Genomic DNA, 21,029 nt, shown 5'->3' with positions numbered 1-21,029 from the left:
CTTATTATCAGATTTCATGTCACTTTAAAGCAGTGGTTCTCAACCTTTCTAATGCCGTGACCCCTTAATACAGTTCTTCACGTTGTGGTGACCCCCAACCATAAATCTAGTGTCAATTCTCCCAATAGAGCTTTAAGGTGATTGGCAGAAAGGTCAGAGGGACACTCCCACTGTAAACGCCTGATTGGTCGAATTGTAAAAATATGTTCCAAGGCACCAGAATAGAAGCTTTTGTTCCTAACACTATGGGAAATTTATTTTTATTATTATTATTATGTCAGTACAATACAGCAAACGAGATCACTATGCTGGATTTCATATTTCATCACCAGTCGGGTGCTTCCCAAGCACCTAGGACTGCGTGATGTAGCGGCAAATTATGTTTGCTGATCCCAGTAAAGCGGCCTTTTGCAATTGACAGATGGAGATTTTGTCAATTCCAATGGTTTTTAAATGTCCACTGAGATCCTTTGGCACTGCGCCCAGCATGCCAAGTACCACTGGGACCACTTTCACTATTATTATTATTATTATTATTATTATTATTATTATTATTTAGATTTGTATGCTGCCCTTCTCCAAAGACTTGGGGTGGCTCACAAATTTGTCTTTTTCCATGGTCTTAGGCGACCCCCATGAAACAGTCGTTTGACCCCCAAAGGGGTCCCCACCCCCAGGTTGAGAACCACCTCTTTAAAGAGAAACTAGCTTGTGCCAGAAAGCTTTCCAGAATGTATCCCGTGTTGAACTGACAATCCTCATATGTTTCTCCCACTCTGTAAGCCCCTTGGAATTCTCCTGTATATAAATCCTGAATAATAATTTTCTCGTTTCTTGACTTATACCAATGAGGTGTCTTTCCAAGCAACATGCTTCCTTCTTTCCATCAATCTTTTCAGTGTCTTTGGGAAGGGCATATAAAGGAGCCCCACCACCACCAATTCAAAAATATACCTTAGTATTTGAAATAATCACATGAACCAGTCCGTTTCATTAGTTGATTAATGGCTCTTGAATTCTTCAGAAGAGCCCAATCTTTCAATTTGTCATTTATAAATTAATACAAAGAAAGCAATATAAAAATGAAGTTAAGTGGCTGCAAAATTATTCCATTATATTCTGTTTTACTGTATTATTGAAGTACGGTAAAGCAATGAAGGGGAAAAAATAGTTATCCTCAGTACCACCAATACTAGATTAGCAAATCTTCCCTCAAATAATATAGCTCTTCTGTCAGTTCCTTTCTTCTCTCTGTTCCTGTCAGCAATGCAGATCCCTCCTCTGAAACTGATCACACATGTTCTCTAACAGAGCCAATATTCCCTACTCCTTTCGGACTACCACCATGCCTGGCTCTGCCTTTTACTTCCATTCCATTCCTATACAAACACAGAGAGAGGGAGGGGAGGGAAAGGGAGAGGGAGTGTGAGTGAGCAAAGGAGTGACACAATCCAGGCACACGCACTTGCCCAGAGGGGGCTAGAGGCGTGTGTCAGGCCTGTTGTGGCTGGCCAACTGAAGCCCCACCCCTTCAGAGGCACACTCCAGAAGTTCGCGAAGGGAAGTGGCATGCGGTACAAGGGTGTGTGACTTGTGTAAAAGAACAACCCTGCAGGGTCCAGGCAGTTGGTGATCCCCTCCCTTGTCTGAAGAAAGGGACGCTTTCAATGCAAGAAGGGTAGGAGAGGGGGAAAAAGAAAGATAAAGAAAGAAGTCGCAAGCCCAAGAAGGCCTGAAACGTTTAGATTCTGGGGACCACCTCCTTGGCACCCCCAATTCTGTAACAGAGTTCATACTCTTGCAATTCTCTGGGGTCAGCCTCCATCCTGTGTGGACGGTCCCTTCCCCCAACAGTGATGGCCTTGGCTGATTTTCATTACACCACAGGGATCAGCAGTGGATTCAAAGTCTACATCTTGGAAGGTGAGTATTCGAAAACCTTTCTTCCCCCCTTCTATGGCGCTTGGCACTTTTCCGGCTTTTTGGGTGAATACCTCAGGATTGAACTGGCATCTGCTCAGGGGTCAAACAACGTCACTATTGGGGGGTTGGAGGGGGAAGAAACTTTTATTAATTGAAAAGTAAGAGCCATCAGAATCGGTGAATTCTGATGCTAGCCTCCTCCTTAATTCCCAGAGGGCATTGGGAAAGAATGATTTGTGTGTGTGTGTTTTGTGTGTGTGTGTGTGTGTGTGTGTGTGTGTGTGTGTGTGTGTGCATTACACTGACTCTGGGATCAATCAGATCAGGAAAGTCCAGTTTTGAATGGGAAGAACATCTTTGCAGCAGCTGCTGTTACTCCTGCACAACACAGCTTAGCAATGTCCTCAGGGCATGAAAATTCATTCATGAGGCTCCAAGCGGGCCTTTTTGGACTCTGCTTTTCTAGCCCACCGGTCCTCCTCAGGACCAACTGCTATCCTTCTTAAAATACTATCCTTTGCCACCCAAACCTGTCCCCTTCTACCAAAGCAGCCAAACCCACTCCCTCAACCCACTCCATTATGTCAGGGTTTTTTTTCACCCTCTAAACAGAAAGAATTGTACCTGGACTTGCAACAGTCTCAAAACCATAATTTATTTATTTATAATTATATTATAATTATATATATCTGAGTATCTGGAGAAGGGCGGCATACAAATCTAATTAATAATAATAATAATAATAATAATAATAATAATAATAAATAAATAAATAAAATTTTAAAAATCAGATTTCTATGCTGCCCTTCTCCTGGGACTCATCCAATAATCCAAATTTGAGTATGTTTGCTTTCATTCATGTTGATTTATTTTCTTTTTTTCCCCAAAAAGTTTTTTTTATTTTTCTCCACCTTCTTAAATACAGATTCAACATTATGGTATATTACATGTACCATACAGAGTTCATAATTATAAATTTTTATCCTTTATTCATAGACCCCTATTTCATTTTCAAAAAAATTGTTAACCAACACCAGCCTGCCCCTTTAATTACCCTTTCTTGGGGCCCCCTTCCTCTTTCTCTCTTTCCTCCTCCTACCTACTTTCCCTTCATTCCTCCTAAGCCTCTCTCTCCCTCTTTCTTTCTTTTCTTTTCTTTCTTTCTTTCTTTCCTTTCTTTCTTTCCTTTCTTTCTTTCTTTCTCTTTCTTTCTTTCTTTCTTTCTTTCCTTTCTTTCTTTCTCTTTCTTTCTTTCTTTCCTTTCTTTGTCACCCTTCAGTTCTAATGAATCCCATAGGTTTCCTTGTGTTTGGCTAACATTTGAATTGGAAGCTCTTCGGGCAAGAACATGCAATGCTATATTTAGCAGGAATGAAGAGGTGTTTTTCCCTAAGGAATTTATTTTTAAATGGGAAGAATTCTCTTAGATTTCTTAAGACATGACCATGAAAACAGATGGGGGGGGGTATTTTTGAGTAAAGTTTATTTTATTTTATTTTATTTTATTTATTTTGTCCAAAACACAATGAGGGTTTTAGTGGGTATATAGTAAAATACATTATGAAGGTTATAGAGGAGATACTCATAGTAAAATATATCTAAGAAAGAATAGCAAAGAAGATATAGTAATAGAACATATCAATAAAAGAATAGAAGAAGAGATATAGGAACAGAAGAAAGGTATAGGAGATATAGGAGAGCAATAGGACAGGGGACGGAAGGCACTCTAGTGCACGTTTACTCGCCCCTTACTGACCTCTTAGAAATCTGGATAGGTCAACCGTAGATAATCTAAGGGTAAAGTGTTGGGGGTTTGGGGATGACACTATGGAGTCGGGTAATGAGTTCCACGCTTCGACAACTCGGTTACTGAAGTCATATTTTTTACAGTCAAGTTTGGAGCGGTTAATATTAAGTTTAAATCTGTTGTGTGCTCTTGTGTTGTTGTGGTTGAAGCTGAAGTAGTCGCCGACAGGCAGGACGTTGCAGCATATGATCTTGTGGGCAATACTTAGATCTTGTTTAAGGCGTCTTAGTTCTAAGCTTTCTAGGCCCAGGATTGAAAGTCTAGTCTCGTAGGGTATTCTATTTCGAGTGGAGGAATGAAGGGCTCTTCTGGTGAAGTATCTTTGGACATTTTCAAGGGTGTTAATGTCTGAGGTGCAATATGGGTTCCAAACAGATGAGCTGTATTCAAGGATGGGTCTGGCAAAAGTTTTGTAAGCTCTGGTAAGTAGTGTGAGATTGCCAGAGCAGAAGCTACGTAGGATTAGGTTTACAACTCTTGAAGCCTTCTTGGCTATGTTGTTGCAGTTCCTTTTGATATGGGTTGAGAAGGTTGTCTTTCACTGTTGTTGCTTGGATGTTATTTACCCTTAATGAAAATAATTTCGGGGGGGAGGGAGGGTCTTCGTTGCAGAAATGAAACTACTCAAATTTAGCTTCTGTAGAAGGGAAACCCAAATATTGAAGAATCTCACAATTCAAGTCATGCCCAGCAGTGCGCCCCCAAGTGAAATCTTGCAGACAAAACAAGACAATGTTTTGTTCGTGGACTTCAACATCTATGGCAACAAAGGGCTCTTCCAAAATTACTCTTTTTCTCTCTCCAAATTTCAACCAAGGCGCCTAGTTCTTTGAAACAAAGTAAATCTGGCCTACAAATAGGCCAAAGTTCACTGCTAATTAGTGAATCCCACACGTAAAAATGCAAGTCCTGATGCGCCTCTTATAAATGTGTGTCAAATGCTATGCCAAACCTGTCCGAACAAGAGCCATTCGTCACAGCAATTATGCCACCTATTTTAATAAGGGCAGAAAAGTTCAGTTTAAATATCTTCCCCGAGGGCCAATTTAGAGATTCGGGGAAAGTGTATGCCTCAGCCTGCCAAGAAATGAATTAGATCTCCTTAGCATGCAGGTGAGGAATCTACCTGCTTGAACAAACCAAGGGTTAGGTCAGTGGATCATGTCCAAACAAACAAGGAAGAACTAGGAGAATCAATTACGTACTTTTCTGGTTTTCCATTCTTCTGTTAGCTGTCATGTAAACCTATAAAATCTGTGTTTATGACTCATCGCCGTTCCTCTTGGATGCTGTAGCAATGGGGAATTCTGCAATTCCTGTGCCATTTATTCAGATTGTTTTTTTTAATTATTATTATTATTATTATTTATTATTATTAATTAAATAATTAGTATTAATTATTCAGATTCTGCGCATGCCACATGCTCACCCTGGGCAATGTTGCTGGTCAATGTGGAAAAATCATAATGGTTTCCCTCCAATGCATTATTTTAGTCAGTTTGACAATATTGCCTATAGTAGAAGGGAGAAGTACCTAGCGGATCTTGGCTGATCCCTGAAAGCTAAACGAGCTTGGAATTGGTTGGTATTTGGATCGGAGACCAAAAGGAAATCCCAAGATTATAGACTAGACTGGGAAATGAATATTATTATTATTATTATTATTATTATTATTATTATTATTATTATTTAGATTTGTATGCCGCCCCTCTCCGCAGACTCGGGGCGGCTACAATATTGAAATAGGAAAATGTTCCATTTTGTTTTGACATTTTAAAAAAAGCATTTCCATACAGGTTATACAACTTTACCACAGAAGGAAGAAACAAAACAATGATTAAGAAAAGTTAATATGAAATATTCTGTAATATACTGTAGAAAAGTTAATATACTGTATATATATATACAGTACAGTATACTGTATTGTGGATGAAGGCAATAGTGAATCATTTACATATTATAGTCCAAAAAATTACATGGATATGCCCATATAGTCACAACATTGTAAATTTTTACTATTCCATACCATGCCATGCCATGCCAAATGATAGCTAATGGTCCCCAATCTATAAGGACCTATGAATCCCTACATGGCATTGGACCAGATTACTTACAGGACTGTCATCTGCCGCATGAATCCCAGTGACCAGTCAGGTCCCACAGAGTTGGCCTTCTTCAGGTCCCGTAAACTAGACAAGGTTGCCTGGCAGGGCCTAGGAGAAGAGCCTTCTCTGTGGGGGCTCCGGCCCTCCTCCCCAGAGATCCGTACTGCCCCCACCCTTCCTGCCTTCCACAAGAGCTTGAAGATGCCTTATTGTGTAAAACCCTCATTGTGTATTGGACAAAATAAATAAATAAAAATAAAAGACCCTCTTGTGCCAACAGGCCTGGGGCCATTATATATTAGCCCTTGATTGATGAATGGAATATACACTGCTCAAAAAAATAAAGGGAACGCTTAAACAACACAATATAACTCCAAGTAAATCAAACTTCTGTGGAATCAAACTATCCACTTAGGAAGCAACACTGATTGACAATCAATTTCACATGCTGTTGTGCACATTCAACTTTGTACAGAACAAAGTATTCAATGAGAATATTTCATTCATTCAGATCTAGGATGTGTTATTTGAGTGCTCCCTTTATTTCTTTGAGCAGTGTATGTTAGATTGTTTCAATGAGAATGATTGATTTTTAAGAAACTGGGATTTTAGACTAGTTAGTTTAATTTCAAAATTGGATTTAGGATATTTAATCGTTTCTTTATGTGTTGTAAGTCGCCCCACATCCTCAGAGAAGGGCGGCATATAAATACAATCAATCAATCAATAAAATCTTCGCAGCTTGGTGGGCTGGCTGGGAGAGAGAGGGAAACTGTGTGTGTGTGTGTGTGTTTGTTTGTTTGTTTGTTTGCTTGATTTGTATGCTGCCCTTCTCCGAGGACCTGAGGCAGCTAACAGCATATAATACAACAATACAGTACAACGGCAAATCTAATTAAATTTAAAATTACAATCTAAAAATCCAATATTTAAAAACAATCATATCAGTTCAATCATACAACCTATATCTCATTTCGTTGGCCAGGAGGCTGAGATCTAGTTGCCCCAAGCCTGGTGACATAGGTGAGTCTTAAGACTCTTATGGAAGGCAAGGAGGGTGGGGGAGTGTGAATCTCCAGGGGGAGCTGATTCCAGAGGGCCGGGGCCTCCACAGAGAAGGCTCTTTCCCTAGGCCCTGCCAAGTGACATTATCTTGTTGACAGGGCCTGGAGAAGGCCAACTCTGTGGGACCTAATCAGTCGCTGGGATTCATACAGCAGAAGGCGGTCCCACAAGTAATCTGGCCCAATACAATGTAGGGCTTTATAGGTTATTATTTGTTTGTTTGTTTGTTTGTTTGTTTGTTTGTTTGTTTGTTTGTTTGTTTGTTTGTTTGTTCGTTCGTTCGTTCGTTCGTTCGTTCATTCATTTATTCATTCATTCACTTATTTATTTATTTATTTATTCATTCATTCATTCATTCATTCAATTTTTATGCCGCCCTTCTCCTTAGACTCAGGGCGGCTTACAACATGTTAGCAATAGCACTTTTTAATAGAGCCAGCCTATTGCCCCCACAATCCGGGTCCTCATTTTACCCACCTCGGAAGGATGGAAGGCTGAGTCAACCTTGAGCCGGTGATGAGATTTGAACCGCTGACCTACAGATCTACAGTCAACTTCAGGGGCCTGCAGTAAAGCACTCTACCTTGCTGCGCCATCCCGGCTCTTTTTAGCAACACTTTGAATTGTGTCCAGAAACCAATCAGCAACCAATGCAGTTATGCGAGGGTATGCGAGCAGCAGGCATTCATAGTTCCACTCGTGCAAGTGGTAGGCCAGCATGTACTGTATGTGTATTCGTGCCAGCCCATCTCTCGTGCAGCCTGGTTCCAAATAGGCCACGCCTTGGAAGAGGGCTACTGCTAGGGGTTTAGGGAACCTTGGCATCGCACACGATTCTTTAGTATTATCATTGCTAGGTACTGGGAGCAGGGCAGAAAAGCTGGGGGGGAAAGGCTTGCTTAATGCTACACGAATCAAAGACATGATGCGATCTCTGGAGAGGATAGAATTTCTATTTCACAGCTGGAACTGGAGCTGAGTTTAAGCTGACAGGGAATATTGAAAGAGTCTAACCTGAGCTAAAGATAGATGCAAGCCATGAAAAAAAAAACTTTGCACTTGTTTTGGCTGTGTTTTTTTAAAACAGGGTGAAAGCAATGGCTTACTCAGGGTGGAAATGGAGACCTCTCCGACTCAGTCTGGTGTTGATTTGAGCTACCCTCATATAAGTCCAGCCTTTACAACATTGTCAGGAAACTTAGTAAAGGTGATGGCAGTCATTCCTGATTGGCTATATAGTCTCGACAAAATGGGGAGTGGGGGAGAGGGCAGAATCTATGACAGTTTTATGAAATGTCTATTCCAGAAATAATAGGACCTCTGGGAACAGAGACAGGTGGTACATTAGGAATAGCTCCTTGCATGGCAGGCCCTGACATTTTTTATTTCCTGCACGCCCAGTTCAACACCTAATGTCAAAAGCAATAAATGCCAGAAGTACCTGCTTTTTCTTTGACAGGAACTGAAATGAAATGATGTCCATTTGTTATTTTTGACACCATTTCATTCTCCGGTGGTGCTTGGAAAATCAAATGTTTTAGGAGGAGGCTTTTTCGATGCAGCTGCAAAGTCTACATGAACCTGTTTTCCCATTGTTTTCCTATTAGGTCTTTTTTTTTTAACCAGGAAAAAAAATAATGAAGGACAAAAAGGTGGAGTTGCAGAAAAGCTTTTTTTCCTGTGATAAATGATAGATAGATAGATAGATAGATAGATAGATAGATAGATAGATAGATAGATATAGATAGATAGATACAGACAGACAGATAGACAGACAGATCAGACAGACAGATCAGACAGACAGACAGTTAGATGATAGACAGATAGGGGATAGATAATAGAGATAGATAAGTAGATAGTGTTGGTTATGACCTATAAAGCTCTACATGGCATTGGACCAGAATGCCTTCGAGACCGCCTTCTGCCACACGAATCCCAGTGACCGGTTAGGTCCCACAGAGTTGGCCTTCTCCGGGTTCTGTCGACTAAGCAATGCCGTCTGGCGGGACCAAGGGGAAGAGCCTTCTCTATGGCGGCCCCGGCCCTCTGGAATCAACTCCCCCCCAGAGAATAGAACTGCTTCCACCCTCCTTGTCTTTCGCAAGCTCCTAAAAACCCACCTATGTCACCAGGCTTGGGGAAGTTGATATTCTCATTAGCTACTATGATTTATGTATGGTTTGCTTGGGTCGTGTGATTAATTCTTATGATAAGGGTTTTAATCTGTTTTTTAATATTGGATTTGTACATTGTGCATTGTATTGTGAGCCGCCCCGAGTCTTTGGAGAGGGGTGGCATACAAATCTAACAAATAATAATAATAATAATAATAATAATTATTATTATTATTATTATTATTATTATTATTATTATTATCATTATCATTAATTATCATTAATTATTATTATTATTATCATTAATTATTATTATTATTATTATCATTAATTATTATTAATTATTATTATTATTATTATTATTATCATTATTTATTATTATTATTATTATTTATTATTATTATTATTATTATATATAATTGTATTTGTTAATATGGTAAAATACAAACTAAAAATTATAACTGATGAAGACTGTCTGTAAGAACTGACAGATCTTTAACTAAGTGGGCTATTTCTAATGCCTTAATTAATATATCAATTTGTTTGTTTGTTTGTTTGTTTGTTTGTTTGTTTATTTATTTATTTATTTATTTATTTGTTTGTTTGTTTGTTTGTTTGTTTGTTTGTTTGTTTGTTTATTTATTTATTTATTTATTTATTTATTTATTTATTTATTTATTTATTATTTATTTATTTATTTATTTATTTATTTATTTATTTATTTATTTATTTATTTATTTATTTATTTATTTATTAGATTTGTATGCCGCCCTCTCTGTAGAACATGGTCTTTTCAAATAATGGATGACATGCGTAACATCAACTGAATGTTTACAAACACTGCCCAAAAGTGTCAACTTAGCAGTTGCTCGCAGCCTTTCTTAGAACTGAAATGCAATGTTATCCCATACACACACACACACACACATCAAGTTTTCTCCACTTTTCTCAGCTGCCGTCCTATTTCCTCCTGCTAGGCCACTCTTCCTTTGAGAATGAGCAGAGGTTCCACCGTCTCCCAGCCTACCGGCTGCCCACCTGTCCAATCAAGCGCAAGGCCAGCCTGGATGGGAGAAGAATCCCTGAGGGACAGAAGGCATCCAAAGTCAGGCGATTGTCATGCCGGCCTATTGCAGTGTGAGTATACTGAGTGCTCAGCAGGGGGCAGTGTAACCCTAGAAGAAAATCCACCCCAGGGACTGTATCTTAACCTTGAAGAATGACAAGCCTTTGGTGAAGTTTCCAAGTTCTGTTCTTTTTTGCGTATAACAACCCTGCAAGGTAGCTCAGTGGTATCACCTCTTTATTGCACAGAGAGGATAAAGACTTGATGAAACATATCCCTTTTATTATAAGTGGGTTTGGAAGCAATAGCAATCGCATTTCGACTTATATACCTCTTCGTAGTGCTTTTACAGCCCTCTCTAAGTGGTTTACAGAATCCGCCTATTGTCCCCAACAATCTGGGTCCTCGTTTTACCCACCTCGGAAGGATGGAAGGATGAGTCAACCTTGAGCCGATAGTGAGATTTGAACTGCTGAACTACAGCTAGCAGTTAGTTGAAGCAGCCTGCAGTGCTGCACTTTAACCACTGTGCCAAAACCATTGAGGGGGAAATCCATAAAGAAGCATATCTACCAGTATTTTGAGAGTTCACTATTGGGGTTCACAAGAATAGTACAAGTTTTAGGCTAAAAATGTCCTGGCTTGCAGCTCAGGAGTTGAAATCTCCTCTTGTGCACACCAGTTTTACTCTGGATTTATTTCCTATCGCTTAGAAACTTTTTCCACCTATAGTAGCATTAAACCTAGGGAGGTACCCCTTAATCCTCTTACATGAATACACAAAGAGATAGTCCCCAAATCGATTGAGCCCAAAGTTTCTCTTGCTAAGTGACAAATTTGTTAATAGCAATAGCATTTAGACTTATATACCGCTTCATAGTGCTTTTACAGCCCTCTCTAAGCAGTTTACAGAATCAGCCTATTGCCCCCAACCATCTGGGTCCTCATTTTACCCCCCCCTTGGAAGGATGGAAGGCTGAGTCAACCTTGAGCCGGTGGTGAGATTTGATCTGCTGAACTACAGCTAGCAGTTAGCTGAAGCAGCCTGCAGTGCTGCACTCTAACCACTGGGCCACCCGAATCTTAAGTACGTTTTGCCTGATTTTACGATTTATTTTGCCACATATGTTGAGTGAATCACTGCAGTGGTTAAATAAATAGCCTAGTTATTAAGTGAATCTGGTTTCCCCATAGACTCTGCTTTTCAGACAGTCGCAAAAGGGGCTCAAATGACTCCAGGACACTACAACAGTCATAAATATTAGTCAGTTGTCAAGCCATCTGAATGTAAATCACGTGAACTTGTAGAAGCTGCAACAGTCATAAGTGTGAAAAATGGAGATAAGTCACTTTTTTGTGGCCACTGTAACTGCAAATGGTCACTAAACAAACTATTGTATGTTGTGCACGACCTGTACTACTTTTATGCCAGTCACTTCGCAACCTGCCAATGTTGGCCTTGTCATTTCAAAATGCTCCTGGTTCTTTCAAGATAGTGGGTTCCCACTAATCTGATTTCATTTTATTCTCCTTCCTCTGAGAAACTCCTGTTTTAAGCGGTTTCTTTCTCTCAGCAGTGACTCCAGAACCTGGCTTTGTATTAAGCTTTTCTTATCTGCAAAGCTGAGTTTCTGGAGAAGCCTTAGAAAAAGTCCAAATAGTTAACCCTCTCTTTTATTCTATAGCTGGTAAGATATTGAAGTGCCCCTGAATAAATTCACCTGTCTCCAAACAGAAGGACAAAATCTACACATTCTTTTCTCTGTTTCAAAAAGCCCAGAACTGGGTTTTAAGATTTTTGTTTGCAAAATGACCCACTTTAGCAAACCTGACGTCATTTTCTCTTTCAAAAGTTTAAAATTCCAATGTCCAATTGATATATAGACGTTGTCTGGAGGTAAATGTTTCCAGTTTAATAACATTCCAGTTTAAATGGCACACTGTGAATTTTAAATCCGATTGCACTGGGTGAGTCATTAATCTCTTAATTTCCAATTTCTCATGAATAATATAAGAGATTAAAATATGTAGACTCTCTTAGATTCATTTCACTTCTGTTTGTCTTGTTTTAATGGGGGGTGAGTGGGAATGACTAAAAGAGGCCGACAAGTTGGATATGAGCCATTGTTTTAAGCTAGAAAACTATTCTGGGAACTGATTCATAGACTAAAGGGCTTATCTTATCGTAAGGTATAAGAACACACCTTGAAATTCCAAAGCTATTTCAAAGTTTCCAAGAATGGATCACTTTCTTAAGGTGACGCTAAAATAACATGATTAAAGATATTCAGAGTGATCATTCTCAATGAAAGCAATGGATTTAGTTTAAACTAAATTTAATTTAATATTTTCCCTGGTCCAGTCAGCTTGGTTGGGGGTTTTTTGACCTGTTACCAGAGGTGGGCTGCTAAGGTTGAACGGTGACGTGTGCTCGCCCCTGTGGCTCTGAATACTAGCAGAGTCCAGCGTAATTATGCTACTGCACTTGGGCAAGTAGTGAAATCATGCGCGGACACGCAGGTGTTCCCAGGACATACCTGGATGTCCGTGCACAATTTCACTACCTGCCCAGGTTCAGTAGCAGAATTGCACTGGACTCTGCTAGCACTCAGGGCCATGGGGGCAAGCATATGTCACCGTTCCACCTTCGCAGCCCACCTCTGCCCGTTACCTTTTGGGTTATAACCAACATTATGCTGCATGATGAGGCCTCCTTGATGTTGGAGACATGACACTTTGCACATGGCTCAGAAGCACTTTTCTTACCACTACTCAAGTGATGAGACTGACCCTGAAGCCACAGAAGGGAATCCCAACCCATCCAATACTGGTGTTGCATCATAGGTTCTTTAAAAATCCACTAGTAACCCCAGTTGTACCCCTCTGGCATTTCCAGAGCTCTCTCCCGGTTGGAAAAGGCTTAATCGGTTCGCTTATATTCTCTCTTGCAATCGCCCCTCCCCTGGAGTTGGATTCCATGCGGGCGGGGGGACAGGGAGGCAGGTGTCCTATAGGAAAGACACAACGAACCCAGCTCCGTGAAAGCTAGAAGGCCTCCCTGCCGATAGGTGACTGGTTTTATGTGTGTGTGGGTCTCTCTCTCTTCCTCTCCAGCTCTCGGGAACAGGTGGCACCTCCTGCATTCGTCCCCGTTGCCCCCATTGCTGTGGCCTGTGTCTCCACCTCCAGCGCTGCTACTTGCAGGGATTCCCAGGGGCTTCCCCCCTCCTGCGCACAAAAACGCCCCCCAAAGGAGCCCCTCTCAGAGCCTGCCCTCACAGTCGCCCAGCTGCAGCAGGTAAGGGCCCTTTGATTGCCTTCTCTTCTCTTCTGTTTTCTTCTTCTGTTTTCTTCTCTTCTCTTCTCTTTTCTTTTCTTCTGTTTTCTTCTCTTCTCTTTTTCTTCTCTTCTCTCCTCCTCTTCCCTTCTCCTCTCCCCTCCCTTTTCTTCTCTTTTCTTCTCCCCTCCCCTCCCCTGACCTCCCCCTCCCCTTTCTTCCCTTCCCCTCTCCTCTCCTCTCCCCTCCTCTTTCCTCTCCTCTTCCCTCCCTTCTCCTCTCCCTTCTCTTTTCTCTTCTCCCCTCCTCTCCCCCTCCTCTCTTTTCCCCCTCTCCTCCATTCCCCTCCCCTCTTCTCCCCTCCTCTCTCCTCTCCTCTCCCCTCCCTCCCTTTCTCCTCCCCTCTCCTCTCCTCTCCTTTTCCTTCTCTTCCTCACTTTTTTCTCTGTCTCAATCTTTCAGATGCGACCATCAGTCATCACTTGCGCCCCGCGTCGGAGCTGCCAGGAAGCACCGCCAAGCCCCAGCTCTCCAGTAAGTCTTCACATTTCCTCACTTACATTATCTTTCCCTTCCTTTGAGCCCTTTGCTGACATTCCAAGAACATTTGTCCTGTGGAGTTGCCCCTCAGGATAGAGACCTTACACCTGCCTCTACCTAGGCTCGAACTGACAACCTCCTGTCTGTGAGGCAAGAGCTCCACCTCTAGGCCACAGCAGTTAGGAGCATGTTTTGTTACCAGACTAGGTAGCATCTTCAGTGCTAGAAGGGAGAGGGACTTGCATTTTGCCTTGTCAGGGTGGTTTTTTCCCTTGGAAATTTTTCGATTGTGCAGAGATGTCTATCTACCAAGGAGCTCTTCAATAGATCCATGAACACAGTGCAAACTCTACTCCATAAGTCAGTATGTAGCTTAGGTCAGGATAGCAATGGCGATAGCACTTACATACCTCTTTCAGCCCTCTCTAAGTGGTTTAAAGAGTCAGCTTATTTGCCCCAACAATCTGGGTCCTCAGCGATCCCTCCATGGAACTTCCTCTAGCTGTTGTGTCTTTCCCCATATTAGGGTCAAGGACCATGAACCACCCATTCCAAAGAGGAAGGAAGAGGAAGGAAGAGGGGGTGGGGGGAAACGGTCATTTAGAAAAAGGGGATGTGGATTGGAACCATGATTTTCTCACTGACACTGCAAAGCAAAATGCATCATTGGCCAGAATGGGTGCAACTATTTATAACTGAACTTCAGAAAACATCTGGAAGCAGCACGTTGACCTAGGCTAGATGTAATTTGAGACAAATTAAACCAGAAGTGGAGGTTTCCTAACTAACCAGCCTACTTCCCTTTCTCCCTAGCTCTCCCCAGCAAAGAACAACGTGACCTCCAATATCCTCCGCTCTCAAAGGCTTTGCACCACCAGCATCTCAACATCGTTCACCGGAGCAACATCTCCCAGGCAGACAATCAAAGAGGCAGATGGGAATCTCTAACCTAGCTTTTGATAGCCTATTCATTGTTGTTCATCTGGGGAAGTCCTCTTGTACCCCTGTAGCAGCCTGACCCAAAATCATGCTCGCCTCTTCCCAGAGGTGGTCTGCTAAGGTGGAACAGTGGCGTGTGCTCGCCTCTGTGGCTCTGAGTGCTAGCGGAGTCCAGCGTAATTATGCTACTGCACTTGGGAAGGTAGCGAAATTGTGGGCGAAGACGCAGGTGCACCCGTGGGTGACTGGTTTCGTGTGTGCCTCTCTCTCTTCCTCTCCAGCTCTCGGGATCAGGTAGCATCTCCTGCATATGTCCCCAATTTTGCTATCGGTCCAGGTGCGGTAGCATAATTGCGCTGAACTCCACTAGCACTCAGAGCCACGGTGGCGAGCACACGTCACCGTTCAACCTTAGCAGCCCACCTCTGCCTCTTCCCTTTTTTTGTGTGTGTATCTTGGTAGTCTACTCTGTTCCAACACTCTAAACCTAGCTGCATTCCTGACTTTAAATCCATAGATGTGAAAGCTGCACTCCAAATAGATAACTTCTTGCTAATATGGATGCGGGAAGAGTCTTCTAGTTCAGTAAAAGAACCAGCCGTCTGCCTCACAGTAGGCAAGGCGTGATGTTCTTTGTCCTTGCCATGTGGTTCTTGGGTATTGCCATTGAGCACTAAAGTCCAATTTAGTTTCCGTCTGTACCGGTGTTTTTCAGATTTGAGGTGCGTGGAGCTGAACCTCCAAGTTTCCCCAGACAACATTAAAGCTGCTGTTCTGTCCCAGTGATGAGCCTCTCAAGAAATAGGTTTTAGTAGCAAGGAGGTTTAAATGTTTCAAAAATGCATCAGAAAGCAAGAAATAAGTCCGTATCAATCTTAGAGCCTCAAACCATAATTCACTCCCCAAATACGTCTCTTTGATCTCCAACCTCTCATTACCATGACTCACTCCGAGTTGGCAGGAAGCCCAGAAACAGATATCCCACTTCTCAATTTGTAATGAAACATAATTAGTCCAAAAGCTCGATCAGCCATCTATCACAGTTGACTTCCGCAATGATTTGTCGCAAGGATCGCCCTTAAATAGCCAAAATCCGTGGCCAAGTGTTCTAGAGATCTACTCACGCAGAGACCTCCTCCTGCTCAGCCACTCATGCCTTCTGACACTTCTGCGTACTCTGGCATCAAGAAGAGCCTCTTCCTCTTCTCCTGAGTCACTCCATGGGCACCTCTGGAGGTTCAAAAGACCCGGGTTGGCTTTCAGCCTATGACCCCACATCCCCTCCAACTTCCTTGCTATCAAACTCGGGTGCCAAGTACATTGTCCTAGGATACCAACCAACACCAGTCTCTCAACCCTCAGAATCCCTGATCAGCTGCGCAGGACACCAATGGACCACAACAGATGCCAAGCTTGAGAAATCTGTTGCCTACATCAATAGTCATCTCCAAATCCTTTGGGAGTAAAAAAATGACATTCTCCAAGCAGAAGAAGGGGATTTAGAAGAACCTCAGTCTAAGGAAGAGAAGACAAATCTAGCCCAATAATAACCGAACCCAGTCATGATCCAGGAATATCAGCAAGAGGGGAACAGAAAACTGGAGCAAATGAAAAGGGATTTCCTCAGTGATGGGCTACCAAAATTTTTACTACCACACTATGGGCATGGCTTATGCATTTTGTTTCAACATCTTTCCGTGCAAATTGGGTGCTCTGGGGTGGAGCTTCAAATTTTGCTACCGAAACTGTGTTCCTGACTGTTCCCCTAGGAGCCCATCACTGGGTTTCCTAGAAAACGAAATGGCTATCTGGAACCTAGTGGGTTTTCTTGTAGATCCTACCTGCAATCCTCTATCAAAGAGTGTGCATGGTGTCAGTGAGATACACGCGAGCTAATAGTATAGATAGTCCTCATCTTACAACAGTTCCTTCAATGACTGTCCCAACTGGCAATGGCACTGAAAAAAGTGACTTATGACCATTTTCCACACGTGCGACCTTTGCAATATTCTTACAGCCATGTGGTTTACATTCGGATGTGCCGACACTGTCGGTTGCAGTGTCCCAGGGGTTCACATGATCCCCTTTTGTAACCTGACAATCAAAGTCAAGGGGGCAAAGTGGAGCAAAACTCACTTAACAAATTTCTCACTTGGCAATGTAAATGTTGGGCTCCATTGGGATGGGGTGGTAAGACCCACAGGTAAGGGCTACCTGTAACGAAGTAGAAAAAGTACTCTAAAAGGCTCAAATTGCTCTCCTATGTTGCACGTGGCCAGTGTAATCGTGCGTACACACACACATACCAATGGGGAATAAAATACAATAATGCCTTCTGGGGAAATCTTTATAACAATACACAACGTTGACGAAACACAAAGAAACGCATGAAAGAGGAAACGGTGGTTGACCTGGCACCACTGATTCTGGAGAATCAGAAACTGCAAGTAATCACGCTGGAAGAATCAGATGAGGAACTCCCACAGCCCTAGAAAATGGAGATTAGCTTCTCTGTGTCTCTGTACCTACTGATATTTCTCCTATTTGTAATTCAAGAATGTCAATAAAGTAGTATTTAACTGTGCAACGGAATGAGAGGTTGCTGTGAGGATAAAAGAATACCATTTTCTTGATGCTTCTTATCAAACTCTAGAAATAATCATTAAAAAAAGAAGCTATCAGGGGAGGGGGGGAAAGTTATCAAATTATTTATTTAGCTGGCAAAAAAAAAATTAAGTCTATTTTTAACTTAGGTGTACTTAAGTTAAATTTTTAAGTTTAACTCCATCCAAGTCTAAAGCAATGCACTGCATTCTACACTTCAGATCCCTGCCACTTTTGTCTGTTGCCAATCAGGCTTCAAGATTGCATGGAGGTTCAATAATATGTGAAGAAAGACGAAGTATGTTGGTAAACATACACGCACACGCACATACCTCATGTTCTGCCGGCGTGTCTCAACTGCCCGTAATTACAGGGCAATTAGTCCAGGAAGACACACACCACACGATAAAAGGAAAACCCAAAAGTTTTTATAAACAGAAAAACAGAAACAGCTCCCTTTTTAAATGTCAAAGGGATTTTCTGGTACACACAAGGCACAGGTTAAATGCAGTCCAATTGCTCACCCAATAACTGGGAAATTGAGTCCAATTCTAAAGTCCAGAGAGTCCACACACACAATCCTGAACAGCAAAAACCATGATCTTGACGAAACAATCAGATAAACTGCCATGAGGCTAAAACACCAGACTGCACTTTTATCTGTAGCACTAATTACAGCAGCCCCACCCAACCACAGGTGGCCTCATTTTCTCTTGTAATAATCCTTCAGTTGTTGTCTCCTATGCATCACTCTATGCAGGGATGATACAGAATCCAGGGATGATACAGATGACTGATTTCGTCCTGGGCTGTTTGCCAAACTCCCCTCTTCCCTGTCGCTCATGCTTCCTTGGTCAGTGGAGACTTCGTCGTCAGATTCTACTGGGAGCAAAACAGGCCTGCGGCATGTGGATATCTCCCCCACATCCACTTCCACATTCCTTGGGGCAGGAGCTGGGCCAGAGCTAACCACAACACCTCAAATAGATTATTAGAACAGAAAATATGACTTCAGCAATAGACTGATCAGTGCCTGGAATACACAACCTGATTCTGTGGTTTCTTCCCCAAACCCCAAAAACTTTAACCTAAGATTGTCTACAGTTGACCTCTCCCCATTTCTAAGAGGTCTGTAAGGGGCGTGCATAAGCGCACCACTGTTCCTACGGTCCCTGTCCTACTGTGCTATTGTCCTCTTTTATAGTTACTTTTTACTTATGTTTATATAAACTACTACTATCCTATACATGTTTGACAAAACAAATGAACAAACAAACAAACAAATAACATCTCTAGGAGGAATAAACAGAGAGTGTGGGACTTGCCACAACACAAACCTCTAAACAGAAGTGATCCTTGGCTCCATTTGTTGGGAAAGGTATAGAAACATAGAAGATTGATGGCAGAAAAAGACCTCATGGTCCATCTAGTCTGGCCTTATACAGTTCAGTGATGGAGAACCTTTTTCTCCTTGGCTGCCAAAAGAGCATTGGCATGCGCTTTCACCCATGTGCAAGTTCCCACACACATAATTCAATGCCTGGGGAGGGCAAAAACAGCTTCCCCCACGCCCCAGAGGCCCTCTGGAGGCTAGAAATGGTCTGTTTCTCAATTTCTGGTGGGCCCAGTAGGCTCATGTTTCACCCTCTCCAGTCTTCAAAGGCTTCCCTGGAGCCGGGGGGAGGGTAAAAACGCCCTCCCCCATCCCCCTGGAGGCTCTCTGAAAGCCAAAAAACAACCTCCCAGAGCCTCTGTGTGAGCCAAATATCAGCTGGCCAGCACTTACATACACGTTGGAGCTGAGCCAGGGCAACAGCTCGCGTGCCAGCAGATATGGCTCTGTGTGCCATAGAGATATCACCTTCATAGAGATATCACATTTCATAGAGATATCACCTTCAAGATATCACCTTCAAGAACGTTTCCCATAAAGATATTGCTGTCTGCTTCATGGCCTTCTGACCCTGACATCTAATAAGGGCAGGTCATGGACCACTCACAATAGTTTCCACCTATTGCTTCTTGTCCTACTCTCAGGTGCTTTGGAGAATAGGTTGACTCCCTCTTCTCTGTGGTAACCCCTGAGATATTGGAATACTAATATCATGTCTTCCCTGGTCCTTCTTTTCATCAAACTAACCACGCCCAGTTCCTGCAACCGTTCTTCATATGTTTTAGCCACCAGTGCCCTGAACATCTTTGTTGCTCTTTCTAGAGTCTCAACATCCTTTTTACCACCGTGGTGACCAAAACTGAATGCAGTATTCTAAGTGTGGCTTACCAAGGCATTATACAGGTCCCATTAGCCAAGCAATGCCGGCTGGTGGTCCCTAGGGGAAGAGCCTTCTCTGTGGCAGCTCCAGACCTTTGGAATCAACTCCCCCCAGAGATTTGTGCTGCTTCCACCCTCCTGGTCTTTTGGAAAATGTTGAAGACCCATCTTTGTTGGCAGGCTTGGGGCTGTTGAATACAGACTCTCTGCTCCAGTTTAAAATTAGATTTTAACATGTTTAATGGATTTTGTTTTAAATTGGCTTAGTTTTAATCCTCCATTTCTGTTTTATCTTATGTATTTATCTTTACTGAGTCACCAACATACCCAAATATGGGAGGGAGTTCACTCCTCCCTTTTGTCTTTTCAGTTCCACTACAAGGGCCATCCAGACACCAAACCATATTTTTCCAAACTTGCATAGCTGCTTTAAACTTCGTAACAGTGAAACACAAACTAGAATGAGGTGGTAGCTGACAATGCCATTCATTTAATAATTAAATCTTTAAACTAGATTTTTGTTTTACATTTATGGTTTTAAACAAACTGACTAATCTATTTTTCAGCACATCTATATGTTCACTGCATTTTTCATTGTATCTACAAGTAAAACATTCTAATGCCAAGTAGATTCCTTTACTTTCTATCTTCCTTTATATCTTTAACTCTTGTAGAACTCTTAAATAAGAGATCATTGGCTTAACACAGACTGAACTATACCCCTTAAACTGTAAACATATATACAATGCTAAAAAATATTTAAAATCAACCCAACACGGAACATGTGCATATTTTTTTTCGCCTTTACTGTATATAGAAGAGACAAAAGTCCAATGTAATTTATTACCCTACTATTATTTAATCATTAAAAAAGCAGTATATGATGGGTGCAAAAATCTTAGGAAGCAAAGTCAGCATTTCTCACACCCACTTATATTATGGTTCGCAGGAATTTCCAGTACAGCAATTTATAGCCTCCAGATCTGCAGAATCAATCTACAAGAAAGAAAAAGGAAGTCGGAGTTAAACAGGAAGTCCACTCCTACTGTATTCAATCACATTTGAATTCAGACGTTAAAAACAACAGTTTTCCTAGCAGCTGAATTGGGGAAATGCTATTGCGTAATTGCCTTTGTTAAATAACCAGGAATCAAATCCTTGCTGCTCTAGAGCAATTCATGAGAGCTCCACAAGCAGATTCCAATTTGCTCCCTGTTCCTTAATAGGATTTAGCTTTTGATACAGGAATAAAGACTCTCCCCCCTCCATAATGCTTCTTTTACATTCATCACTTAGCTGCCACCCAAGTTGTGTTGT

General features: G+C 41.9%; 2 protein-coding genes across 2 annotated transcripts in view; one reads left to right on the top strand and one right to left on the bottom strand.

The window, feature by feature from the left end:
• Positions 1–1,573: 1,573 nt before the first annotated feature.
• On the top strand, positions 1,574–17,420 carry LOC139158767 (uncharacterized). Its single transcript, XM_070736104.1, has 5 exons — positions 1,574–1,923; positions 9,992–10,151; positions 13,195–13,378; positions 13,820–13,891; positions 14,711–17,420. The coding sequence occupies exons 1-5, from the start codon at positions 1,857–1,859 to the stop codon at positions 14,843–14,845; spliced, it is 618 nt and encodes a 205-aa protein (XP_070592205.1). The 5' UTR covers positions 1,574–1,856; the 3' UTR covers positions 14,846–17,420.
• Positions 17,421–20,182: 2,762 nt separating this feature from the next.
• Positions 20,183–21,029, bottom strand: part of CFP (complement factor properdin) — a 29,552-nt gene continuing 28,705 nt past the window's right edge. The window contains exon 10 of the mRNA XM_070741166.1: positions 20,183–20,708. Coding sequence (XP_070597267.1) covers positions 20,704–20,708 — 5 coding nt within the window. The 3' untranslated portion in view covers positions 20,183–20,703. The remainder of the gene's footprint in view (positions 20,709–21,029) is intronic.

The sequence above is a fragment of the Erythrolamprus reginae genome, chromosome 2, assembly GCF_031021105.1.
Source record: "Erythrolamprus reginae isolate rEryReg1 chromosome 2, rEryReg1.hap1, whole genome shotgun sequence".
NCBI lineage: Eukaryota > Metazoa > Chordata > Lepidosauria > Squamata > Dipsadidae > Erythrolamprus > Erythrolamprus reginae.
The sequence above is the reverse complement of the archived record's forward strand: the minus strand, read 5'-3'. Positions and strand labels throughout refer to the sequence as shown.

Excerpts from the sequence above, each read along its gene's own strand:
- LOC139158767 (XM_070736104.1), top strand. The coding sequence starts at position 1,857 with ATGGCCTTGGCTGATTTTCATTACACCACAGGGATCAGCAGTGGATTC. Across the intron at positions 10,152-13,194 it reads TCATGCCGGCCTATTGCAGT|CTCTCGGGAACAGGTGGCAC; the intron begins GTGAGTATACTG and ends CTTCCTCTCCAG. Across the intron at positions 13,892-14,710 it reads CGCCAAGCCCCAGCTCTCCA|CTCTCCCCAGCAAAGAACAA; the intron begins GTAAGTCTTCAC and ends CTTTCTCCCTAG.